At 40.2% G+C, this 26,281-nt stretch overlaps 1 protein-coding gene across 1 annotated transcript in view; it reads left to right on the top strand.

Moving 5' to 3' along the window:
- vtg3 (vitellogenin 3, phosvitinless) overlaps nucleotides 1-23,440 on the top strand; it is a 44,610-nt gene extending 21,170 nt beyond the window's left edge. The window contains exons 3-27 of the mRNA XM_051947457.1: nucleotides 1,892-2,143; nucleotides 3,485-3,643; nucleotides 3,723-3,871; nucleotides 5,130-5,274; nucleotides 5,480-5,637; nucleotides 6,711-6,876; nucleotides 7,433-7,558; nucleotides 7,643-7,861; nucleotides 8,647-8,864; nucleotides 10,585-10,682; nucleotides 10,766-10,890; nucleotides 10,986-11,087; nucleotides 13,227-13,346; nucleotides 13,437-13,626; nucleotides 13,706-13,793; nucleotides 13,896-14,081; nucleotides 14,890-14,983; nucleotides 16,311-16,479; nucleotides 16,936-17,045; nucleotides 17,124-17,204; nucleotides 19,198-19,404; nucleotides 21,486-21,628; nucleotides 21,703-21,841; nucleotides 23,014-23,106; nucleotides 23,208-23,440. Coding sequence (XP_051803417.1) covers nucleotides 1,892-2,143; nucleotides 3,485-3,643; nucleotides 3,723-3,871; nucleotides 5,130-5,274; nucleotides 5,480-5,637; nucleotides 6,711-6,876; nucleotides 7,433-7,558; nucleotides 7,643-7,861; nucleotides 8,647-8,864; nucleotides 10,585-10,682; nucleotides 10,766-10,890; nucleotides 10,986-11,087; nucleotides 13,227-13,346; nucleotides 13,437-13,626; nucleotides 13,706-13,793; nucleotides 13,896-14,081; nucleotides 14,890-14,983; nucleotides 16,311-16,479; nucleotides 16,936-17,045; nucleotides 17,124-17,204; nucleotides 19,198-19,404; nucleotides 21,486-21,628; nucleotides 21,703-21,841; nucleotides 23,014-23,091 — 3,522 coding nt within the window. The 3' untranslated portion in view covers nucleotides 23,092-23,106; nucleotides 23,208-23,440. The remainder of the gene's footprint in view (nucleotides 1-1,891; nucleotides 2,144-3,484; nucleotides 3,644-3,722; nucleotides 3,872-5,129; nucleotides 5,275-5,479; nucleotides 5,638-6,710; nucleotides 6,877-7,432; nucleotides 7,559-7,642; nucleotides 7,862-8,646; nucleotides 8,865-10,584; nucleotides 10,683-10,765; nucleotides 10,891-10,985; nucleotides 11,088-13,226; nucleotides 13,347-13,436; nucleotides 13,627-13,705; nucleotides 13,794-13,895; nucleotides 14,082-14,889; nucleotides 14,984-16,310; nucleotides 16,480-16,935; nucleotides 17,046-17,123; nucleotides 17,205-19,197; nucleotides 19,405-21,485; nucleotides 21,629-21,702; nucleotides 21,842-23,013; nucleotides 23,107-23,207) is intronic.
- The last annotated feature ends 2,841 nt before the right edge of the window (nucleotides 23,441-26,281 follow it).

The following is a 26,281-nucleotide window of genomic DNA, read 5'->3' as shown; positions in this document are numbered from 1 at the left end:
CAGTCAGAAGAAAAACATAGAATACAGTGAACCCTCGCTATAACGCGGTTCACCTTTCACGGCTTCGCTGTTTCACGGATTTTTTTAGTGCAGTTTTTTTATGCTTTTTTTAAACAGTGCATTGTGTTCTGCATCCTGATTGGCTAAGGGACTGACCAACGTGAACAGTCTCCGCCCCTCGTCTCCTCTGCCATACAGGCCAGCGCTGCCTGCTGTGGAGCGCTGGATCATTTCTCTCCTTGGTCTCCATGTAGTGAGACACCCTGAAAGACGGAGCCGACAGAGCAGCCTTATTCTTTTCCCCGCCGTCAACCGGACAGTGGACGTGGTCCCCAGCCGTCTCTGGTCACCACAGCCGCATTCCCCAGGAGAAGAGCGCCGGCGCGAGCCTTCCTCACCCCCGACTGCTCATTGATTCAGCGGCCCGCTCTAAGGCAAGAGTACCGCCGCGGCGTCCACCTGGCTGCAGCTGCAGCGCTCCCCCAAGTGCAGTATTGTATAATAACTGTAAAAAATAAAGCTGACTACTTCACGGATTTCACCTATCGCGGGTTCTTTTTGGAACGTAACCCCCGTGATAAACGAGGGTTCACTGTATCTCTAAATGGGCTTATTTTTTACAGCCCCAGCAGATACAGTCCGCTTTCATTCATTTCGTTCTTGTAAGTGATTGACAGGTGTCATGTCCCGCCCCCCTGATTTACTGATCATGTGGGCTAACTTCAGTCAGCCCACAGGCCTTTGACGCAGCGAGAAAAGGTTAAGCTATGGCGGGCGTTAGCATGAACGAGGTGGATTATTTGCTTTCATGTCCATTTTCCTCAATGTCTTTGGAGGAAAAGCTGGAAGTTAAGAGACTGGGATGACATCGGTCGTCGATGTGAGCTTCTTTTCAAATAAGGGGTTGACCTGTTAAAGGACTGTGACACCTTGTTTTTGCTGAGGTCATCTGTTGTACTGAAGGCGTGTTTTGCACTACATGTCACCAAACAGTTGTCAAAGACAGTTGCAGCAGGCTATCTGTGGGCAGTCGCTGCAGTTGGAACACGTTTTGTAGTTGTGTGTGTGTGTGTGTGTGTGTGTGTGTGTGTGTGTGTGTGTGTGTGTGTGTGTGTGTGTGTGTGTGTGTGTGTGTGAGAGTGAGAGAGTGAGAGTGTTGATGTAGAGCACTAAAAAAGTATAGTGTACTGTAATTGATGTAACTGTGTGTATCATAGGTGATGTTGCTTTTGCAGCTGTGTTAACCATTTAATCCGTATTATGCATTTGTTAGCCCACCCAACAAATTTCCCCACCAGCCGCCACTGGTTAGGGTGATACTGGGAGGGCTGGAGGATGGTGAGGCTGGTGATGAGCAGAGGAATCGACTGAGTCGAGGAACAGAGGATCCAGGGAACAAACGAAGGCTGGCTGTGGCAGCTGGAAGGCACGAGCAGGCAGGAATCCAGACTGGAAGAAAACAAGCATAAGTTAGGGTTAGAAGCTGAAAAGCCAGGGAGCTGGACAGAACTGAGCAGAGAACTGACTGTTGGTCGCTCACAGTCCAGCGGCAAATGGTGAGTGGCGTCTGTATTCACTGCAGCTCAGGATGTCTTGATTGGCTTCATTCCACCTGCTCGTGCTCAGCTCCTGCTGATTACTGGTGAGATTCAGCTGCAGCCTCTGTGTCACACACCTGGTGAGAAAAAAAGAGGCGGGGAAAGGGAGAGAGCTACCTGGATGCCTGCAGGAGAGGGCATGACAGCTTTACAACCACTTCACCATATTTGTCTCGTATATTCTATTTAATTTGAGTGTGATTTGCAGGGTAATTGGAACATTTCTTTTTAGAGACGTGAAGTTTCGTTGTTTGTATCCGTGCAATGACAATAAAGAATTTTCTGTTTTGTAGGTTTCTAATTTGACCTTCCAGGAATTCAACGGTTTCCCAGATGAAGACGATTACATTTTGTCTCCGAACCTCACCCAGACGATCTCCTCCCACTTCTCCAAGCCCTTCCTGTTCAACTACACCGGTGGACACGTCAGAGAAATTAAGGCCAGCGCCGAGGTTTCTGAAACGGCGGTGAACATCGTCAGAGGAATCCTGGATTTCTTACAGGTCACCGTGAAAAGCACCCAGAAGTTCTACGAGCTGGAAGAGGTAAAACATTAAAGTGTTTATTCTCTTCTGTAGATCATTTAAAGCTCATCATTCAGCTGCATACATATCTGAAATAACTGCAGTTCAGATGAATAATTAGTTCAAAGTCATCTCCAGTCGTAAAATTGTAAAGCTAGTTAAGTAAACCTGAGAAAGCAAGTTGAATAAACTCAAGATGTTAAATTGAATCAATTAGTCACAAAAGTTTCAGACTTATTTAGTTTTTACGTGTTTTCTAATACAGTTTAAAGGGTTTCTTTGTCTATATAAATTTGACAACTTACGCTAAACTGTAGATCGGTTTGTTAGCGAAAAATCAACCAGAACTTTATGAACAAAGTCACACAGCAAGTTTCCGTCATGTTTGGTTTCTAAAATTGCAATAAAAAAACAACAAAAACCTAAGAATCTCTGTGGAGGGTTAACTCTTTTAAATCCCAGAAAATCTGCTTATTTGCTGATTTTGTTTAATTTGTTGAGTGAACTGTCAACTGTTCATTTAATGCTTAGAATGAATTTAAGTTAGAAGACGTCTTTAAGTTCTGAGGTGATCTGAAAACACAAATTAGAACCAGAGATCATCAAAAGTCATATTTACATGAAGTAAATTGAGTTGAGTGAATTCTCAGCTGCTCATTTATTGAACTAACTAACCCTAACCCTAACTCCTGTTTATTGGACTCCAAATAAAACTTTTGACATTTTAAAATAAATGAACTAGAAATGAGGAAAACTTTTACGTTTTAAAGATGAACTGTTTTCAGTAAATGTCTTCACAAGGTTTTTTGCAAAGTGTTTATGTATTTTATTTCAGACTTGCCACAGCATCATAAAACAGAAAAAGTAATAAAGCAGATAAAATGAAAAACAAAACAAATACAGAACTTAGAATAATGTGTGCAATTTGGATCAAACATTTTCATATAACTGTTTTACCATTTTCATGAAATAATGTAAATATAAGTTTAAAGAATTATTTAGTTCAATTAAATAGAAATGATCAAAACTCACATGTGTAAATTAGCTTGGAAAGACAAGTGGATTTGACTGAATGTCTTTACGATATTTTACAGAATTTATATTTATTCATGAATTTTATTTCAGACCTGCGTCAACAAAATGAGAAAATAAAAGGCACGAAATTAAAAACAAAACCTGAAAAAAAATATGAAAACTACTAGGATTAATTCTGTTATGTTCAGTCTGTCCGTCTTTTTAGTTCAATTAACTATGAATGAGTGAAACTCCACCTTTCGGTAAACTGTGAGTTCACGGGACTACATGTCTTTCTGATTTCCCATGCACACAACGTCAGTAGTAAGTGTCAGAGTTTGTTTTCAGATTGGGATCTATGGAAAGTGTCAAAGTAACTACACTGTTGAGGAACTCCAGAACAATGAGTGGAATGTCACCAAGGTGGTGGACGTCAACAACTGTGAGGAGAAAGCCGCCGTCTACCGGGGGATGGCCACTGCTGTGCCTGACAAAACCTCCCAACAGGTGGGTTTGTGTCACTGCAGGTAAACGGGAATCCTCAGTGAGACCTCAGATGGACTAAACTCTGTTCTGTTTGGTCCAGAGAGGACAGTCTATCGTTTCCACGGTGACGTACGTCTACACGGTGAAGCCCACGGCGGATGGAGGGCTCATCACAGAAGTCTACAGCCTGGAGACACAGCACTTCAGCCCCTTCAACGTGATGGGAGGCAGCTTCAAGATGCAAGCCACGTAAGACCAGAAATACACCCACGGCCACTTTATTAGGTACACCCGTCCAATAGCTCATTAACACAAATATCGACTCAGCCAATCACATGGCAGCAGCTCAATTCATTTATTCGTGTAGATGTGGTCCAAACAACCTGCTGAAGTTCAAACTGAGCATCAGAATGAGGAAGAAAAAGGATTTAAGGACTTTGAACGTGGCATGGTTGTTAGTGCCAGACAGTCTGAGTGTTTCAGAAGCAGCTGATCTACTGGCATTTCCACCAGCAACCATCTCCAGGGTTTACAGAGAACGGTCAGAAGAAGAGAAAACATCCAGAGAGCGGCTGGTTGATGTCAAGGTCAGAGGACAACGGACAGACTGGTTGGAGATGATAGAAAGGCAACAGGAAGTCAAATAACCACTGGATACAACCAAAGAATGCAGAATACCATCTCTGAAGGACAACAACCGAGAAGAAGATGTTCTACAGCAGCAGAAGCCGTCACCGGGTATCTGTCAGCTAAGAACAGGAAGTTGAGGCTACGATTCATGCAGACTCACCAACACTGGACAATGGAAGATTGGGAAAATGTTGCTGATCTGATGAGTCTCCATTTCAGCTGCAACATTCAGATGCTTACAAATTAAACACCATAAAGCATGGATCTATCCTGCCTGGTATGAACGGTTCAGGCTGCTGCTGGTGTCATGGGGTGGAGGACATCTTCTAGATATCTTTTGCTGGTGTAATGGTGTGGAGGATAATTTCTTAGTACCAACTAGTCTTGGTTTAAACTCCACAGCCTACCTGAGTATTGCTGCTGACCATCTCCATCCCATAATGACCACAGTGGACCATCTTCTGATGCTACTTCCAGCAGGATAATGCTCAATTTCATAAAGCTCAGATCATCTCAAACTGGTTTCTAGAATATGACAATGAGTTCTCTGTCCTCCAACGACCTCCACAGCCACCAGATCTCCATCCAGTAGAACCTTTAGATGTGGTGGAACAGGAGATTCACATCTTGGATGTTCAGCCGACAAATCAGCTGAGTGATGCTGTCATGTCAATATGAACCAAAACCTCTGAGGAATGTTTCTAACACATTATTGAAAGTATGACACCTACAATTAAGGAAGTTCAGAAGACAGAGGGGGTCCAACCTTTTACTAATGAAGTGTACCTAATAAAGGGGACAGTGAGTGTTGTGCATGTGAAGACTTGTCATGCTCTCTGTCTGAGATCTAACCAGCTGTGAATGACTTGTGGTGCAGGAAGAAGCTGGAACTGCTCAGTCAGACAGCAGTTGAAGGAGGCACCATTGGCCCGATGGAGAGCCGAGGAGATCTGGTCTACAAGGTCAACGCAGAAGCTAACATTCCCCTCATGATGCAGAACCTGACAAACTCGACTCTAAAGGTAGAAACCACAGACAATAAATTAGATCTTTAAAAAAAAGAAAAAACCAAGAGATTGAAAATGACAACATAAAAGGGGGCCAAAAAAAAAAAAAGATTGAAAATGAGGAAAATTGAACCTCAAAAAAGCCCCTCAAATGACCAAAATCCAGAGTAATGAGGTCCGTCCTTTGTCTTGGTTTATAAACTGTAAATCTTCTCCTCAGGCCGTGGAGCTGATCAAGCATCTGGCTGCTGCTAATAATCACACGATCAACAGTTCAACCACTCAGGACACGGTGAAGCTGTTCCAGCTGCTCAGAGTGACGCCGTATGAAGGACTAGAAGAGATGTGGAAGCAGCTGAAAGAAGACCCAGAGGAAAGGTGAGTGTCCTGCTGAGGACAGGTGAGACTTTAATGAGTCGTTTTACTTTTACATACTAAAAACCGTTCATTATATCCGTAAATTCATCTGCACGTTCTTGTGTTACTTGCACATTCTTTGACTTTTTATTAATTTTTAAATAAATATATACAATAATTAAATTAGATTCTGGTTTATCAGAGATCCATTTTGGTCATTATGGGGGTGGGATAAGATAAAAGTGACATTTTAGGGAACTCCACATTTATTTGGTATTTAAAATAATTTAAACATCATTTTCTCCTATTGTTTATAGATTTGGTCTCAGGACAAGAACATTTACACACTACTGCATGTTTTAGGGTTTATTCACAGATTGTTGGTAATTTGATGGGTGAGATGTAGAATATTTTGCAGTTCTGGAATGATCCTTCTAATTTTCAGATTTTTGTTCATAAACCAAAACTTTGGACACATTTTCACCTGATGCTTGTGCTGAAAGTCAATTTCTGCAACAGAAGTCTGCAACATGAACGTCTGCACCAGTTTTTATGTAAATTCAATCAGTTGTTTGTGTGTTAAAATGCACATCCTGACCCTCTGACTTTATCAGATGGTTTAGGGACTGATCTGTCACATTTAGAACCATTAGTGCTCTGAAGAAACTGTGATATACATATCCTCATTTAAAATGTTCAGTTCAGCAAATAAACTCAATATGTGATAGTTAGTCGGCATTTAAATGCAGCCACAAATGAGTAATCCTCCCCTAATGTGAGTTATGAATTCACGAGTTATAGTTTAATCAATTTCTTTAGATATCTTTATATCCTCGGAGAACATTTCCCTTCACTGATAACCTCTAACCGAGCTTTTCATGACAGCTTCATAATGATCCAGCTATAAAATCTGATAGCAATCCACTTCAGCTCATTAGATAATTGAAAAGAATCTCCCCACTTTGCTCAGGAAGGACTTGGAGATCCATTACCTCCAATGATGTGAGGCTTCATCTGGTTGCTCGCATTTGGACAGCGAAGCTCATAAGTATTTTCCTTTTAATCTGGTTGTCTCTCCTTTTCCACTTCTGCAGACGTTGGTTTTTGGACACCATTGTTGAGATCAGTGATGCCAGAATCCTGAAATTCCTGGAAAACAGGTTTAAGAATGCAAATCTTTCTGCCAACGAGGCTCTGCAGACCTTCCTGGTGGCCATTAATCATCTGAAGGCCAATCAGGAGTTGGTGGAGATGGCCAAAGTGAGTTAATCTAAAAGACGGCTTGAATACTGATCCAAAAGCAAGACATTCTCTACATCATGGCTGTCAAACATGCAGGCCAAAAGTGGTCCTCCAGAGGGTCCAATCCGGCCCTCAAAGTGTAAAAATTACAGAGAAGACATTAACTGCAGATTGTAAATTAGTAAAACTATAAATTTAAATCATTTCTAGACCATGACAAGTTGTTTGGATCAGAAAGTAAAATAGTAGATTGTTCATTGTTCTTCTGTCGGTTTGTGTCTCATTTTTGTCATATTTTGTCTTGGTTTTTTTTGTTTTTTTCTGTCTTTTTCTGTCTGACTTTTGTCATAAATTTCAGGTTGTTCATGATGTTTAGTAAAAAGATAATTTCTAAAATTTGAAAATTGTGAACATTTTTGCTCTAAAACAAAGAAACCATGAAGAGTTGTGGTTTATTTAGAGTTTATTCTGCTGTGGTTTTACTGGTTTTACTGGAGATCAGACTGGACTGGATGTGGAACCTGGACTGAGATGAGTTTGACTCCCCTGGTTTACATCATTTCTGTCTTTTCAGAGGTTCCTCAACATGCCTTTCAGTAAATCCAACATCTATCTGTGGCACACTGTGGTTCTTTCCTACGGCTCTCTGGTCTACAAACACTGTGCTTATAACACAGCTTGTCCAGCATCTGATGTTAAGGTAATCAGACTCAGAAACACCAAGGCTTTCGTACAAGCGTGTAAAATTCTGAATAAAACCAGACCATACTTGTGTTTGTCGTAGCCCCTGTTGGACATGGCCATGGATGCTCTGAAAAGTGGAAACCATGAAGACCAGATCCTGGCTCTGAAAGCTCTGGGGAATGCGGGTCATCCAGGCAGCATTAAAACCATCGAGCGCTTTCTGCCAGGAGTTGCAGCGAATTACGTGGATCTGCCGCCTCGGGTTCAGAGTGCCGCCGTTCAGTCCATGAGGCTCATCGCCGCCAGAGACCCTCACCGTGTAGGAACACCAAAGGACATTACGAGATGAGGGGGTTAGAGGCAGGGTGGTCTAATCCACAAAGCATCCAAACTGAGTTTTATATCATTTCTGTGATATTTTCTGGTCTAGATTTTAGTGTCAGAGTGGTCTAACCCACAACCCAGCATTACAGTGAATGTTAGGCCATTCTGGAAAACACTAAACTCTGAACCTATTTTTCTCCAAAACTACAGAAAGTGGGACAGACCATTGTGCTTCCAAGATACTTCAAAAATTCTCCAGAACACAGAAGATTTTCCAGAAATTACCCAAAACATTGAAAATTTGTTCAAGATTACATGAAAATGGTTTAAAATGGACGGAAAAGTATCCAAAATCAGTCAGAACCTCTCTCAAGTGATTAAAAACAATCTAGACTGACTGAAAAATTACAGAATGACACTAAATTCGTCCAAGATGCGTAAAAAAAATCATCCAAAATTACTCAAAATCTGTCTAAAATTATCCAAAATTTGTTGAACATTTGTCCAGAATTACACTAAAGTTGTCAGAAATAACAAAAATCTTCCCAAAATTGCTCAAATATGGACCAAATGATTTCAAATATAGTACAAAATAACTGAAAAGTTGTCCATACGTACTTAAATCTGTTCAGAATGACCTGAAAGTTATTTTTAAAAATGACTGAAAACTTGCAGAATGACATGATGAGGTTAGAAGCAGAGTTGTCTCACTCATGAAAACTATATTGAAGATGGGAAATGTGTGAAGGCTCCTAATTATTTTAATGTTCTTGTTTCCAGGTCCAGGAGAACACCATAAGTCTGTTCCTGCAGAAGAATCTCACCGCTGAGATCCGGATGTTGGCCCTCATGATCCTGTTCGACACCAAGCCATCGATGGAACTCATTTCCACGGTCACCGGCCACTTAATGGAAGAAAAAGACCTGCATGTCAGCAGCTTCGCCTACTCTTACCTGCAAAGCTTCACCAGATCCAAGACTCCAGACAACCACTTTCTGTGAGTGTAACAATGGAAAATCAACCATTTCCTGTGAGCGTAACAATAAAAAAATCAACCACTTCCTGTGAGCGTAGCAATGAAAAATAGCCAGTTTTTATTGTTTGTGTTGTATCCCGTAAATCTTTGTAAGTTTACTTTAAAAGCCCTGCTGACCTAAAAATGATGAACTAATTGATCAACTGAAGTATAAAAAGTTGTTAAAGTGCAAAAAGCAACAGAGTTAAATTACCTTAACGATGATTTAACTTTGAGAATTTAAAGTCTCAACTGTTGAAGCCATTTTCCTCCTGTCTCCAGTGAGAGAAATTATAAATCTACAGAAATAGAGATGGAGTTCAACACAAGCATTTTTCATAATTTAAAGAAACAACTGGAACTCGTTTTAACAAAGACACAGGGAAAGAATACAGTTTGTTTTCTTAATATACAACCCCCCCCCCCCCCAAAAAAAAAAAAAAAGAAAAAAACCCCGATGATCTCTCTCTGTGGAGCTTTATTCCTGAGCAGTGCAAGCTGGGAAATCTGCTTACATGATAGGTTTGTTTCTTTAGGTTTGAGACATTTAGGATGCCTCAAATTGTAAGAACTTGTGTTTTTAAGTTCTACAGGGACTACCTAAAGTCTGGGCATGTCGAAAATATTAACTAGAATGGCACTTCTCAATGGACGTGAAGGATGGACATATGGAAGGGTAGGGTTAGTTGGCGTTAGTAGGGTTAGGATTAGCAGAGTTAGTAGGGTTAGGTTTAATAGGGTTAATAGGGTTAATATGGTTAGGACTGGGATTAGGGTTGGGGGTTAGGGTTAGTCGGGTTAGAGTTTTGGTTAATAGGGTTAGTGTTAGTCGGGTTAGTGTTGGTAGGGTTAGTAAAGTTAGGGATAGTAGGGTTGGTGTTAGTAGGGTTAGTACGGTTAGGATCAGGGTTGATTTAGGGTTATGGTGTTAGGATTTGTGGAGTTAGGTTATAGGATAAGGTTAGGGTTAGGATTTGTGGGGTTAGGTTTTAGGAAAGTGTATCATGCCACAGGAGAGGTATGATGAGGGCGCTGGCACAGGTTTTTGTCCTGTTATTTTTGTTCTTTCTTGGTAGGATGAACTTTTGCCGTGACCAACTCTTTAGTTTGGGCTTATCCATTTGGTCATCCTGAACGGGATTTGTTTGTGACACTGACAGTTTCTTTGAAGTCTTTAACCGCCTTCATCACCATAGAAAAGTGGAATCCTCCTTGGATGCATTAATTTCATCTGCTCTCTTTCCCTATGTCCATCTTTCACTGAGAAGTACCACTTCAACTCTTCTTTCCACAAAGCCATATTTAATGGGTGGAGGCAAAAACATTTTAGTTAATGAAATTTCCTATGTGTCCAGACTTTAGGAACAACCTGGTAAAGTGTCATAAAAAAACTGGAATTAGAAATCTGCAAAACCTATGTTTTAAAATCAAATAAACTACAAACTATAGCTTAATTTGGATACATTTTTTTTATTAACTTAATTTAATGAGTTCCTTCATTAAACTCAACATTTTAAGCTACAGAGCCTCAAATTTTGAAGAAACTCTTGTTTCTGGGTTACAAAATGGTCTGGAAATTTTAAGTTCAGTTACCAAGAAGTTAGCCAAATCCATTTTTTTTTTTGGTCTAGTTTAACTCAGGTAAAATAGAAAAAATGAGTTCATATGGTTAAATTTTAATTTGTTTTTTGCCTTGTAACAGCTCGACCGCCTGCAGTGATGCCTTGAAAATCCTGACTCCTAAATTCGGTCGGCTCAGCTACAGCTACAGCCAGGCCAGACGGATGGACTGGTTCAACGGTGCGTTCAAGTACCTGAGCTACATCACTTTCCTGGCTTTGTTTAAAAACAGTATTTAACTGTGTATAACTTCCTATTTGCAGATGATTTCCTAATCGGCCCCACTAGTGAAGTCTTCATGCTGAGAAATGCGACCAACATCTTCCCCACTGAGTTCATGACAAAAGGGAAAATTTATGTCATCGGTAGAATTCTACAGCTGATGGAGGTCATTTATGTCTATATTCACATATTTCCTCTAAAACTTATGTTGAAGCTAAACATGTCTTCTTAATAGTGGTGATCTCCTTTATTTTTCCAAAGGTCGGTTTCCGTGCTGAGACAATTCAGCAACTGTTTGGCGACTCCATTCCTGGATTCAAAGGAGACTTTAGTTTCAGCGACATACAGGCTGTTTTCAATGTGGTGAGTATTAAAGAGTATTAATTACACTTAAATACACAATACAGGGCCGACATGAAGTATCCACCTCACTTGAAAGTTATCCCCTTTTAACATTGAGTCCTGGTCAATATAATTTGACTGTTTTGACAAGAATAACAGAAATGCAGAAGAACCTTCAGCTCCATCATTGGTCCTGTTGGTCTCCATCAGTCTGAACATCTGAAGTTTCTCCTCCTTCTTTATAAACTGTAGAACTCTGTCAGTTTCCTCAGAGATCCTGATCAACACAACCTTTCAGGTCCAGACTCTCGTTCTCAGGTGGATGGAGGTCTGGACTCAGACAAGATCTTCAGAGATGGTTTGAAGACAACAAGGAGGAAGTTCTGGAGGAGTCAGTTTGCTTCAACTCATCATATGGATGAAAACTGATCTTCTCCACGTCTCAGTTCTCTTCAGACTGCATCAGTTTGTCCTCCAGGATTTTATTCACATTCTACCTTTACCAGCCTTCCAGGAGCTGCTGCTGAAGAACATCATGATGCTGCCTCCACCATGCTTCACATCACGATGCTGACACCGTGTTTCACATCATGATGCTGCCTCCACCGTGCTTCACATCATGATGCTGCCACCACGTGCTTCACATCATGATGCTGCCTCCACCGTGCTTCACATCATGATGCTGCCTCCACCGTGCTTCACATCATGATGCTGCCTCCACCATATTTCATAAGATGATGCTGCCTCCACCGTGCTTCATCATGATGCTGTCTCCACCGTGCTTGACATCATGATGCTGCCTCCACCGTGCTTCACATCATGATGCTGCCTCCACCGTGCTTCACATCACGATGCTGCCTCCACCATGCTTCATCATGATCCTGCCTCCACCGTGCTTCACATCATGATGCTGCCTCCACCGTGCTTCACATCATGATGCTCCCTCCACCGTGCTTCACATCATGATGCTGCCTCCACCGTGCTTCATCATGATGCTGCCTCCACCGTGCTTCATCATGATGCTGTCTCCACCGTGCTTCATCATGATGCTGCCTCCACCGTGCTTCACATCATGATGCTGCCTCCACCGTGCTTCACATCATGATGCTGCCTCCACCGTGCTTCATCATGATGCTGCCTCCACCGTGCTTCACATCATGATGCTGCCTCCACCATGGTTCATCGTGATGCTGCCTCCACCGTGCTTCACATCATGATGCTCCCTCCACCGTGCTTCACATCATGATGCTGCCTCCACCATGCTTCACATCATGATGCTGCCTCCACCGTGCTTCACATCATGATGCTCCCTCCACCGTGCTTCATCATGATGCTCCCTCCACCGTGCTTCACATCATGATGCTGCCTCCACCATGTTTCATCATGATGCTGCCTCCACCGTGCTTCATCATGATGCTGCCTCCACCGTGCTTCATCATGATGCTGCCTCCACTGTGCTTCTCAGTGGGGATGGTGTGTTTGTGATGATGTTCAGTGTTTGGTGTCCATCAAACATCATCTAGTCTGATGGACATAAAGCTCCATCCTGGTCTCCTCAGACCAAAGAACCTTCTTCCAGGTGTCTTCAGAGTCTCCACATGTCTTCTGGTGAACTCTAGTCCAGATTTAATTGGAACTTTTTCCATCAGAGTCTTTCTCTTTGTCTCCATGAAGCTTTGACTGGTGAAGAACAGACAACAGTTGTTGGATGAACAATCTGAAGCTGGAACTCCTTCAGAAGAGTCTTGGTGGCCTCCCTCTCTAGTCTCTTTCTCCTTCATATGAGTCTAGAGTCTTGTTGGCCTCCCTCTCTTGTCTCTTTCTCCTTCAGAGGAGTCATAGAGTCTTGGTGGCTTCCCTCTCTAGTCTCTTTTTTGTCTCTCAGGAATTACTTTAAAGAACATGATTACTTATGCAGTCACTTATTTTCACACTTGATATTTTGACTTTGTAGAAATCTGTTTCAATTTTGACTTCAAAGAGTCTGTTTATGGAAATCCATGTCAAAACAAGTAAAAATTAACCCTACTCTAACCCTGATTTGATGTTGAAAATACAATAAAAGGGTGAAACCTCTACTAGGCACTGTAGTATTAAATTCACTATTGTGTGTGAGCTGTTTTGTGTAGTAAATATTTCTATTGTTTTATTTTTTTTTAGCTTACAAAGTGGGAAGATCTGCCAGATGATCAGCCCATTATTTCTGCTTTTACTCGAGCCTCTGGACAGGAGTGGTTCTTTGCGGATATCAACAAATCACTCATTCGGAGTGTCGTCAAGGTGAGAATAATTCTAGTCTCATGCTGATGTATCTACATCAGAACCAGGAAAGTTTGACAGGCATTAATGCTCCTGTGATGTTCTTTTCAGGCTCTCAACGTTTCTGCAGGGAAAGATACTTCTCTGTGGACGATGATGGAGAATCTTCAGAAAGGGTATTCATGGCGTTGGACCAAACCTTTCCTGATCTTTGAGGCTCGGTACTTCCAGGCCACCACTGTGGGTCTGCCACTGGAGATCAGCAAATATTACCAGAGTGTCACTGGAGTCTCAGTTAACGGTGAGGAATCAAACCACCAGATACTGCAGTGTGATATGATTATAAATGTATATTTAATATAATGTTTTCTGTTGTGTAGCCACGGCTGTAATAAATCCTCCACCTAGTGAGCATCTTGGACAGCTGTTGAAGTCTAACATTTCCCTGGAAACCGATGGCTCTGTTGGGTAATTATTCTAACGTTTTTGCTGTATTTTTGTCGTGTTTGCCAAAACAGTGTTAAATCACCATTTTACACTCTTTATATTCAACCAACGTCTTCTTTTTAGCTTCACGAAGGACTTCTGGATGTTCTATGGCATCAACACTGAGTTCTTCCAGTGTGGTTACGAGTCTATCACCAAAATTCCTGTCAGTGCTCCGTGGAATTTCACCGCTAATATCAATGTAGCACAAAAGAAATTTGAGTTTGACTTTCCACCGTGCAACAAAGAGACTGAATTCTTCTCAGTCAGGTATGTTTTAGGAGCCGATTCATCAAAGAAATGCAATTATCTTTCACAATTTACATTGAAGTTCAGTTTTTTGACATTTTTTCAGTTGAACATTAACATATTTTTGTGTAATTTTTAGTTGAATTCATCATCAAACCCAAATTAAAAATCCAGAAATCCAGTAAGACCCAGTAATGAAGTGCTAAATGTGCATTAATCATAACAGCACTAACATGTACGATTCAAAAATGAATTCTAATTAAACTGAAAAAACTGAATATCTGCCAGCAAGAAAAAACTTTCAAAAAAATTTGTGGAAATAATATCATTATACTTTTCTATTATCTGTGTAAAATATTATAAAATAGTATAATTTTATAATCACACAATGTAAAAGTAAATGAATTATTTAGTAAAAATACAAATTATTGATGTGGACAATTTTCAACAGTCAACATCCAAATGAATCCACTTTTTCTGTAATTTTACTTGACATAAGTAATTTTTTTTAAATGGAAGAATCTTTAAAATAATGTTTTATTTTTTCACTCCTTAATATACATATTTCTTCTCAGATAATTTCCAATATCTGTAAAATGAATGTAAATCAATATAGTTTAATGGTTGGACATTAAATTGTTAATTTCACTGGATGTTATTTGTAATTTAACAAAACAGGAAAACATGGTTTGCCATTTTTCATACCTTAAATATATCTCTTTTTTAATTGCTTCTTTTCAAATAAAGTAAAAACTTTGTGATTTTAAGATTAAGAGATTTTTACAGCAGATGCTCTCTGAGTTTAAGAGGTGTTTTTTTTTTCTTTCAGCTCCAACGTTTACGCAGTTTCCAGGAACATCGAAGAACCAACTTTGCCCAAAATTACACCAATTGTCCGCAACACTACAGATTCTAATGAACAGGTACAGAAACTCCTTCATAAGATCACTGTTTAACCAGAGCTAATGCAGATTTCAACAACTTAAACCAGATTTCCAGTTACACTGTTGGGTTCAAAAAAGTTTCTGCAAAGTTCTATTAAAGTTTGAAGTCAGTATTTTTTTTCTAAAGTTACCAGAATGTTTTTTTCTTAGATGCAGGTAAATGTTCTCCAGAGACATGAAAGTGTTTGATGATCAAATTATTTCACTGTTTTGCTTTTACGTTCTTGAAACATTTTCCAGACGTTGATTCGTTGAAAAGTTATGGAAAGGTTTACTAGAGGAATTATAGAATTAATGCTCTACCTTTATTGGAACGTGTTATAAACAGGGCTGGACCCAAATACCCCCCCCCCCCCCCCCCCCCCCGGTCGGACATTACCGGGCGGAACGAATATTCGGCTTTACTGTCCTCCCTCCCCCTTTGGCCCACATCAGCTCATCCCGTCCTGTGATCACATAAACATATACATATATGTCTATGTGATCACCCCCTCCTCCCTCCAGACGAAAATACAAATATTCGGAGCTCGTCTCTTCCCTTCGCCTTCCGCCCACTTCGGCTCATCCCGTCGTGTTCGGCTCATCTCTGCTCATCCATTCGTGTTTCTTACCACCACCCGAATGTCCGGGTTGCTGCCGACTCTGACGTCACGCTTCACTTCGTTGCATAAACACAAGAAAAGATGCTGAAGACCTCCGCTGTTTGGGAATTCTTCAGTTTAACTGAAGACAAAATGAAGGCAAAATCTGAACCTGGGAGACCAGACGAACGGATCCAAATATTCGGGCCTTCTCCGCCGTCTCCAATGAAGGACCAGCACAGAGGTCCTCAGGAGACACGGTTGTAGACCTTCTCCAGATCCACAAAACACATGTAGACTGGCAGGTTGAACTCCTATGACCCCCTCAGCAGCTCCACAAGACTAAAGATCTGATCCACCGTTCCACGACCAGGACGGAATCTGCATTGTTCCTCCTGAATCTGAGGTTCAACAATCGGTTGGAGCCTCCCTTCCAGAACCCTAGAGTAAACTTTCCTGGAGATTGAGAAGCGTGACACCACGGTAGTTGGAACTCATTCTCTAATCCCCCATGTTCCACCTTGGTGATGTCAAAATGTTGTCTTATTTGACTTTTAATCTCCTGGGAAACACCATTTGTTGTGATAAATATTCTTGAAACCTTCTTCAAACATCAGATTATAACTTTAAAACATAATTTGAGCCTGTAGATAATGTTAGGTGACGTTGTGGGAACGGTCCGTGCTAGCTGGGTTTTACTTCCTGTGAATTCTGCCCTCACACAGACCCAGACATCAAACATCTGGCATCCAAAAAACCACAGTTGTGTGGAGAGTCAGATCTACAAAGCTGAAATCTGTATGGAGTCTGAGATGAGGAGGCAGTATTACAACGAGGAATATCCTCTCTCCTACTTCCTGGGTTACACTGAAATGGCCGTCAAACTAGTCCCAGGTAGGAACTGAACAGTGGACTGTAAAAATCTGGCAGCATGAGAGCCAGAAATATAATACCAGATATCACTAGATATTATTATATTTCATGCAAACGTTGAAAAAAATTAGCAAAACTTTAAATTATATCCACATTAAAAATATCTATTTTTAATTTCACAATTAGTAATCTGTTCTTAAATTATGTGCATGAAATGACACTTAAATATGTTATAAACATCATTATTTTACGGAGCTTTAGATTCATTACAGTATTCCAGTTTTTGTTTTTTTACACAGACATCTTAACAGATTTTTATTTTTATTTTACAGTACAAAGCAGAAATTGTCATCGTTCTGTCATTTTGACATGGCCAGCATTTGAGAGGATTGATTAGATGCAGGTTGTTATTAGTCCATGTGTGTTCATCATTTCCTTGTTAGCTTGTTGCTAACCTAGCTGGCTCTCCTCTATCAGCCAAGAAAAGCAGACCTGTGGACAGAATCCACTTGGAGGTAAACGCCGGCCCCAGCACACATCTGATGAACGCCCGCCAGCTGCTGGAGACTCTAAGGAGTTTTTCTCAGGTACCTGGTTCCTCTTTGTGGTGTTATTTTTCCTGTTTCATCCGTTCAGCTTCTCCTGATGCTGAACTGTGTTTGCAGGATGCAGCCCAGAGAGTCGCCGTTTCCTCAGATTCAGCCACCAGAGGAACTCGACGAAGCTCACGAGACGTCGTGACAGACGTAAGCTAAACAGGAAGTGACCCGGCAAGCTTTTAGCAGTACTGATGATTCATTAACTATAATCATGAAATAGGTTATAGTTTGAGTGCACATAGATAGGAAAACACTTTATCATCTGGAGGAGATTCAAGGAGCTCACACACGTTAAAGAAAAGTAAAGAAAACTAATGTGCAAAATACCATGCAGAGTAAACCATGCTGGTAGAATTCATAAGGTGCAAAACTGTGCTGGTATTTACACTAAAAAAGGATATTAAAAAGTCTAAATACATTATACAACCCTCCTATATTTACAGTTAACAAGGCTTCTTTTACTCTACAAGAATTAGTTTTCCCTAGTTTTCAATCCTGAAAGTACACAATTTTTCAAATAATATAAAAAATATATCTTTAAAATAATTGTTTGGCTCATTTTAAATAGAGTTAAAAGGTCTAATTTTGCCGTCAAGCGCTGTAAAAGAGTGACTTACTATTTGTAAAAATACATTTGTTTTTTTCTGTATTTTAATTATTTTTTCTGTAATTTTGCTAGTTATTTGCAGTAGTTTAACTAAATGGACAAAATGTCAAAAACAACAGTTAAAATCTTTTTTTTACACCTTAGTATACCTGTTTTTCTTTCAATATTTGTAAATATCTGCAAAATGTTATATTAAGCTGATGTAAACACGTGTTAACTAGAAAAGCACTCAGAGAGCACATACCGCCGCCATGCCGTTTGTCTGTCTGTCTGTCTGTCCGTCTGTGTGTGTGTGTGTGTGTGTGTGTGTGTGTGTGTGTGTGTGTGTGTGTGTGTGTCTGTTTGTCTGTTAACAGCATAACTCAAAAAGTCATGGACGGATTTTCACCAAATTTTTACAGGATGTCCGGAAGAGCAAGAGTAAGAATCGATTAGATTTTGGAGGTGATCCAGATCACCTCCAGATTTTTAACAGACAAACAGACACACACACACACACACACACACACACACACACAGACAGACAGACAGACAGACAGACAGACAGACAGACAGACAGACAGACTCTGGTGATTACATAACCTCCTGGTGGAGGTAATTAACAGTTTTTTTGACAATATGGGATAAATCATTATTGGTTAGTCAACAAAACCAGGAAAACAAATGTTTTGTCATTTTCAGTCCTAAAAATACACTACTTATTCTTTCAAATAATGTAATTGTCAAATTTAATCAAAATAAGGAAAACTAATGTGCAAAATAACGTGCAATAGCGAGCTAAGTAAATCATGCTGGTAGAAGAAGTAAGGTACAAAACCGCCAGGTGGCGCTGTGACAGAGTGTATTTCAGCCTGTGGATGTGCTGAAGGCCGGACTCTGATCAAACATGTAAAGTTTGAGGCAGATTGGAGTATGTACAGCAGAGTTAGGCAGCACTTCCTGTTTCATGGCAAAACGTCAACATTCCACCGGATGCCATTTTCCAAACCCACAGACTTTTCTGAAGCATTTTGATAACTGTTGATCACCCATGTCTGCTGTACATACTGGCCACATTTGAGTCGTTATTACTCTGAGTTTATAGCTTTAGAAAATGTCCAAAAATCACCCAAATCATCCAAAATATGACACATAATTCAAAATGGCTGACTTCCTGTTGTTTTTCAGGTATTGGTGTCAATGACAGTTTTGTGCATCTTGATGAGTTACATATGTGTACTAAATTTCATAAGTTTAGATCAAAAGTACTGGTCGTAGTAAATGTTGGAAATATCGCAGGGGGCACTATTGAACAATTTTGCAATACACATGTACAGTTCCCCTGAAAAATCACATTTGACATCAGTCCTGATGAGTGGCAGCTTTCACATTTTCAAGTAATTTTAGGGCTCCAAAAATGTGTTTCTGTCATCGGACGAAGAGAGTAGAATAACAAACCCAACAGAGTCCTCGAACCCTCCTATATTTACACTTAAAGCTTCTTCCACTGGACAAGAACTGCTTTCCTCCTAAAATCTGCATCATGTTCCTCAGGGTTTAGACTCAACTCCTGAAGCTTTGTTCAACGTTAAACTCTTTGCCCTGAGCGGCGACCAGAAGCCTGAAGGGTTCGACGCCATCATGTACAACTCATCTGAAGGAAACAGTCGGAACGCTGAGCTGATCATATCGCAGGTTGGAGAAGATGTCAACTGGAAGATGTGCGTCGACATGGCGATGAGTAACGGCGTCGAGACAAAGGTGAGTTCAAGACGTCTTTATATCTGGAGAAATCTGTTGGGTTTTAGTCTTATAAAGTTATGAAAGTGTCTCAGCCTTTCTATGGTTTACAAGTCAAGTAAAGTTTCATTTATTTTGTCTCCATTTTTGTAGGGTTTAAATCATTAATATGTAAAATATTCAGCTGCATTCACACTATAAACAATGCTGTAGGGTCTTAGACTCACTTTTTAAACTTGAGTTCATTTTCAGCATCACTTGATGTTTTTAGGTAATTTCATGTTTTAATAAATAAACATTGAGTCTCATTTCTTGTTATTTCTCTGGTTTATTCTTTTAGATTCTTCCAAAACTCCTACCTCATCTTTTAGCTTTGAGAAAACCCTTCATTCTGTATATCATAACGCCTGGTTCAAATGGGAATGGGGAACTGTGACATTTGGAATAGGTTATTCGTATGGTTTTTATAAAGTGTTTTATTGGTTAAAATGAACGGGAAGACAACCGCCAAACCAGCCGTCTTTAGAACGCTGTAGATCTGGAAGATTTTACAGAAGAAAGTTAAAGTCAGACAGCTCACAAGACTTTGATGCTTCATCGAATAAATGATTATTCCGGAATGGAAATACTTGTTGCAGATCAAATTCATGCTGTTTTCTGCCCCCAAACCAAAGAACAAAAACCCTGAACTTTTGTTATTTTAAAGAACCTTCCCCTCAGTAAAGAGGTTCTTCAGTGGTGATGAAACTAGTTTCCACACAGACGTATTCCTTAATTACGATTTAAAAAAATCCAGTGTTTAATTAAAAATTGCATTTTCAATCTTTAAGAAGCAGCTTTGTGTATATTTGGGACAGAAGTGTGTCTACAACGCCTCCACACTTTGACAAGTTGAGAACAAAACACACTTTTCCCTCAGTGAAGATGAAAACGCTGAAGCATCATAATGTTTTATTAACAGACATTACTGAAGAGTCGATCTCTGATGTTCAGACAGAGAAGCTGCAGATTTGTTTTTATTCCACATTCATTGTTGGCTTTGGTCTTTTCTGTGGGTTGGAGAGAATCAAAAGATAAAAGATGTAAACAAACCCTTTAAAAAGAGTCATTCTGCCGTCATAACCAATTATTAATAATGATCTTATTTTTATTATCATTCATCTCTAACCAGCGGTGAACAGATTTACTCCTGCTTCGTTTCTCTATAGAGTTCTCACATGGACCATCCAGAGCTGGAGGACATTTATCCTCAATAATCCACGTGTTAAACCCTAAAACATCAGTAGTGTGTAAATGTTCTTCAGACCAAATCTATAAAAACTAGGAGAAAAGAATGTTTAAATATTTTAAATCCCAAATAAGTCTGGAGTTCCCCTAAAATCCCATTTTTCTCTTGTCCATCTGATGACCAAACTGGATCTCTGATAAAACAGTTACAATCTCATTTAAATCTACTTTTTATGGTTTAGTTTTTCATTCATGTCTGTAATTGTGGAACATTTTTAATCAACATAATATTTTAAATAATCATTATTATTCATGGAACATTTCCCACAACATGTTAGCAGAACCTGGTGATGATGTTTGTGTCATTTTCTCTTTTTCTGTCACTTTATGTCTTCTTTCTGTCGTTTCCATCCTCCATCATTCCTACAGAATGTGTAGATCAAAGCTATGTCCTCTCTTCTATTTTCCATCCTTTCATCCATTGTCAGCCTTGATTGAACGTCTCTCTCTACCTCATATTATCAGGATCAGACTCATTCTTTGGACTGTTTTCCATCAGTGGTCAGCAGTAACAGCTAGCTAAATATCTAGCTTCTACTGCTGAGAGAAAGATCACATTAGCATGGATTAGAGTAGGGTTAGCAACAACACAGAAACATGGAATAAAATGAGACAATCAATACCTATTATTGATCAATATGGAGCAGAAAGCTGGAGAGCAGAAGGTTTATGACGTTTATTTAGGCTTTAGTGTTGGCCGTGTGCCCACATCTTTCTGCAGAAATCCGTTCATGTTTTCCATATTTAGTGCAGTAACTCCTTCCAGCCGTTTGTTGGCGCAGTTTCCTCCTCGCTGACCTCCTGTCTCTGTTCAGGCTAACATCAGTTGGGGAGCTGAATGTCAGACCTACGAGCTGTGGATGGAAGCTGCTGTGAACCCTTCCAGTGCCAGACCGGCGTTTAACGGCACGGTTCACTGGATCAGAATCCCAGAGTACCTGGAGGAGTACGGCAGCAGGTGAGCTAAAACCTGGACAATCGGACACGTCGTCTGTGTGTTCTCTTGCTAAAGGCGGCTTCACTTTTCTCCAGGATTGAAAGCTACGTCCCTCATGTGGCGTTGCTGTTGGGCTTCGACCAGGAAAACGAGGTGAACGCCCATCAGGAGGTCTCTGCTTCGGTCGTTGCTGCCTCAGCAGATGGCTTCGATGTGAAGATTAGATTTCCAAAGGTGACTTAGGAAGAAATAACAACTCACAGCACACTTTTTACATTTTCTTTTTGCCATTAGGCTTCTTAAGCAGGAGTGTCAGTCATTTTCAAGGTTCAGGGGCCACATCATAACAGCCTAAAAACCACCACAACTCCAAGTGTTCCCTTTAGTTTAGTGCACAAAAGTACATTCACATTTAATGAAGTCTTTTTAAAAAAAACATAACCTGAAATTCTTAGTATACGCGCTGTGACATGTGGAACAGATTCTTTGTACGGTTTTTAAGACATTCATAAAAAATACTGCATTGAAATAAATAAGAAGTTCAGTAATTAGTATGAAAACTTCTCAGCCTTTTTATGGTTTACAAGTCAAGTTTTGTGTATTTTGTCTACATTTTTGTAGGGTTTAAATCCTTAATATGTAAAATATTCAGCTACATCCAAACTATAAACGATGCTGTAGGGCCTCATTTTCAACATCAGTTGTTTTTAGGTTATTTTAATTCTTAAAAAACACTGAAGCTCATTTATTGTTCTTCTGGTTTATTCTTAGTCTTCTATTGTGATTTTTCGCACCAAACTCGTCCCACATGTTTTAGAAATGTTAGTCTTTGTGGGTCATGTAGGAAATAAAACAGAAATAGGACTAATGACACAGTCTGACCCACTCTGGTGTTAATTTCTGTGTTTTCTAAGGCAGCGGGCCTAAAATGAGAAGTTTCTGCTCTCTGAAGTGTAGTTTCAGACACCAGGAAGAGATTTCTGAACTGTGGTGATTTGTTCAGTAAATATTTGGCTTAATAACTGGCCACATAAATGCATTTATTTTGAAGGGTAGTTGAGATTTTAGTTTAAAATTAGGATTCAGTAATTGACTACAGCTTGAGTTTTGTTTCAAATGAACTGATAAATGGAATTAAATGAGATTTAATTTTTTGAATTTCCAGCAGTTAATCCGTGTTTTCTGCACAGAGCATTCATGTTGGCATCAAAAAGTCCAAGCAAACGGCAAAATGAATTCTCTAAAAACTATTTTTTGGGCTGAACAACAAAAACTTGTAGTTTGTTGGCTGGACTTGCGGGTAATGTAGGAAATGAAGCAGAACTAGGACTTAGACTTGATAACGTAGCCCTTATACACGTGTCTTTGCTTAGATTTTAAATTAGTCTCCTCTTTGTCGTTTAAAGTACACGGTGCACCGGGAGGCCGTTCCATTTCCTCTGGTAGCCTCCAGCAGCTTCAACGCTTCAGGAACTCAACCATAATCTGGACAAAAACATGTGAGACTGAATGTTTGCAGCAATTCACAGTTTGTTTCTGTTTACACTGAACGAGCAGCTGAGCCGTTTGCTTCCTTTCTAAAATATGTGTTGTGTTCCAGAAAAGCCCAGAGGGAATCCAGACGCCTCAGTCCTGATGGAAGAGAACCATGAAATATGAATTACTAATGCTCCACATGTTTGGAAATCACCTCCAAGAGTCCGGATTTATCCATTTAAAGCAGGTCAACGTTGTTTTATCATCATCTTACCCCATCTAACCCTAACCAGAAATTAACCTTCAAAATGTAAAAGTCTGTGCTTGTCCTGATTAAAATGCAGTGAAGAAAACACATTCTATTGTTTTATCTCTTTCTTGTCACGACATTTAAAGGTCAGACTGGATTCTGCACTAAAAAGGATGTTTGTTCTCCGTAGACTTGTCAAAGGAGCAGGAACCCGAGTGCAGACACTCACAAGGCAGGACAGGCCGAGTGAACCAAAACCTTTTATTGGTAAATAAATAAAGTAAATGAGGAAGACTGAACACAAGCAGTCCAGGAAAACTCAGGAGGGAAACTCAACTGGATCCAGCCAGTGATAAGTAAAAGAGTCAAACTCAGGTGTGATTCTCAGGAGGGAGTTAGTCGGCATTTGGTGGAGGCGAGTGTTGGTCGCTGAGGACAGAGAGCAGGTCCGGGTTCTGTGGGGACGAGCCGGCGGCGGATAGGAAGGCAGGAGGGCAGAACTGCTGGTAGATAGGCAGGAGAAGGACAGAAGATCCTACGTGACAGACGTTATGATCTGACAGGGAGGAGACCAGCTTTATCCACCGCTGACTGAAATCACATCCAGCTGAGTTCTTCTTCACAGCTGGAGCCGATGAGCCACGACCAGAGGAACTGTGACCAAACCATTAAAACTCATTGATCTTTTTGAATTATAACAACTTCTAATAAAAGTTGGAGGAATTAGTTTTTACTCTGTCAATCTTTATTTTATTCTGAATTGAAGCTTTTACTCCATTATTTTTGACTACCAGTCTGAACCATCAGAAGCTGTTCATGCAAGTTTTCTTAACATGAATTCAAGAAAAATTTGTTTTTTAAGCCAATTTTTTTTGGATTGCCTCAACTTTAATCTAGTTTTAAATCAATAACACTGAGTTTAAACTCCACATAATATAAAGCTGATGGGAGCAATCAAGTATTTAATTGAGTTCCTTTAATTACAGATTCTACTTCATGTCTTCATGAAGTCTGGTTTCCACCATAACCAGATCACTGACAGACATTACAGTGATTAAACAATGATCTGAGCTCGTTAATAACGGGGTAACGTCAGAAAATCAACCACAGTTCTGATCAAATCCCTGGAAATCAGAAACCACACATCAGCTCTAGAAATCTCACATTTTAAATGAAGACTTTCATCCTTTTCTAGTGCCAGTTTTTCAGATTTCCTTGGTTATATTTAAAAACCAACCAGTTTATATGTAGTTCTGTTTGCCAGATCTAAGGGCTGGAATAAAAGCTGCACTAAACTCCGTCCAAACGGCAGCTTTGTCCAGGTTTTTGGTAAATAAGCTGCTGCTTTAATGCTTTTTGTCACAGTTCTGGCTTCTCTGGGTGAGATTTGGAGTCAGTAAACTGGATCGTAAACGCAAATGTTGGAAGAGACGAGTGTTTATCTTTGACCTGCTCTGTTTGTCTGGTCAACACGACTGTTTGTGAGGCCCCTCTGATCCACAAATACCTCTAAAGTTCATCGACCCTGGTGCTGAAAGCGCCGCTCGCCCTTCAGAGAACTAAAGCGTAGATTATTCAGCATGTTTTTATGGCTTTTCTCAGTGTCTGAAACATGTAGCCAGAAAAAACGAGGCTCCTTAATCAAAGATCCCGCCTGCTGCCGGCTCTAATCCAAGCACATGGAGCTGAATGGGGTGATAAAGGAGAAGCTGGATGCTGACATGAAGCTCCATTTACTCCTCTAATATCCTGAACTTCACCAGGTGACAGCCGGCGACGGATCGACTCATCAGGAGGAGGAATCGACCGTCCGTCCTCTTTACTGCTGCTGGTGCTGTAATTATAGAGCGCCTCATTAAAGCAACCATTCAGATCCCAATAATGAATGAATTATGAAACCACACATCTTTGGACAAAACTCCAGGATTTCTGCACTGTGGATTCAGCAGACATCAAAAAGTCAAAGCAAGCTGTAAAATGCATCCTCTGTAAAAAGATTACGATGAGTAATTTAGGGGGATTAGTCTTTCCTTGACAACTAATGATTATTTTTTAGATCAAAATTTGCTTCAATGATTGTCAGCCATTTCTCCAGAGGGACTCTGAGAGCCCTGGAGATGCAGAGAAATGTAGAAGTGGCCCCTGTTGGCAGTCCTGGAGTCCTTAACAATCTCATAGGTCACTTTCAGGGTCACTGCAGAAAGACCCTGAACCAGACCGTCGACCACGAGGACCAGAGCAGCGACGGTGGAGTCGTCCAGTGTCTCTGATGCCAACATGGTCCACTGCAGCTCAGAGATCCTCTGGAAGGCTCTGATTGAAATGAACTGATAAATAAAATAACATTTCTGTCTAAATTCTGTAACTTCATGTTTTCTGCACAGAGGGTTCCTGCAGAGACCAAAACGTCAAAGCAAACTGTAAAATGCATCCTCCCAAAACAAATGTTTGAACAACGAAAGTCTTTTTCAGTCATTTAATGATAAATTAGAATGATAATGATCTTTCCTTAAAAAATAATGGTATTTTGCTTAATAATTGGTTTTAAGGACTTGAAGTCCTGAACTAAAGGTAAAGAAAAATGAAGTTTTTGATCCAATTGATTTAATTTGCAGCCACTTGAATTGGATTTTAGAGTCTACCTGACTCTATGAGGCTGGTGTAATTTATGTCGACTCATTAAAACGATGTCTGCAGCTTTAAAAGGTTTATTCTTTATTTATCCTGCAGCTGTGCATCTGTAAAAGGTTCCATTCATTCCTTTTTAGAATTTATTACAAGAAATGATTGGAGGCAGAACTGGATGTTTAGTCAAACAAACGTCATGAATTCCCTCTGCAGAAACTGTGTGTGTGTGTGTGTGTGTGTGTGTGTGTGTGTGTGTGTGTGTGTGTGTGTATTTAACAGATAGAAAACGTTCTGATGTCAGATCTGCTGTTGACTCTCAG

This window comes from Acanthochromis polyacanthus, chromosome 4 (genome assembly GCF_021347895.1).
Source record: "Acanthochromis polyacanthus isolate Apoly-LR-REF ecotype Palm Island chromosome 4, KAUST_Apoly_ChrSc, whole genome shotgun sequence".
Lineage (NCBI taxonomy): Eukaryota > Metazoa > Chordata > Actinopteri > Pomacentridae > Acanthochromis > Acanthochromis polyacanthus.
Note: the sequence above shows the minus strand (reverse complement) of the source record. Positions and strands in the feature narration are given on the sequence as shown.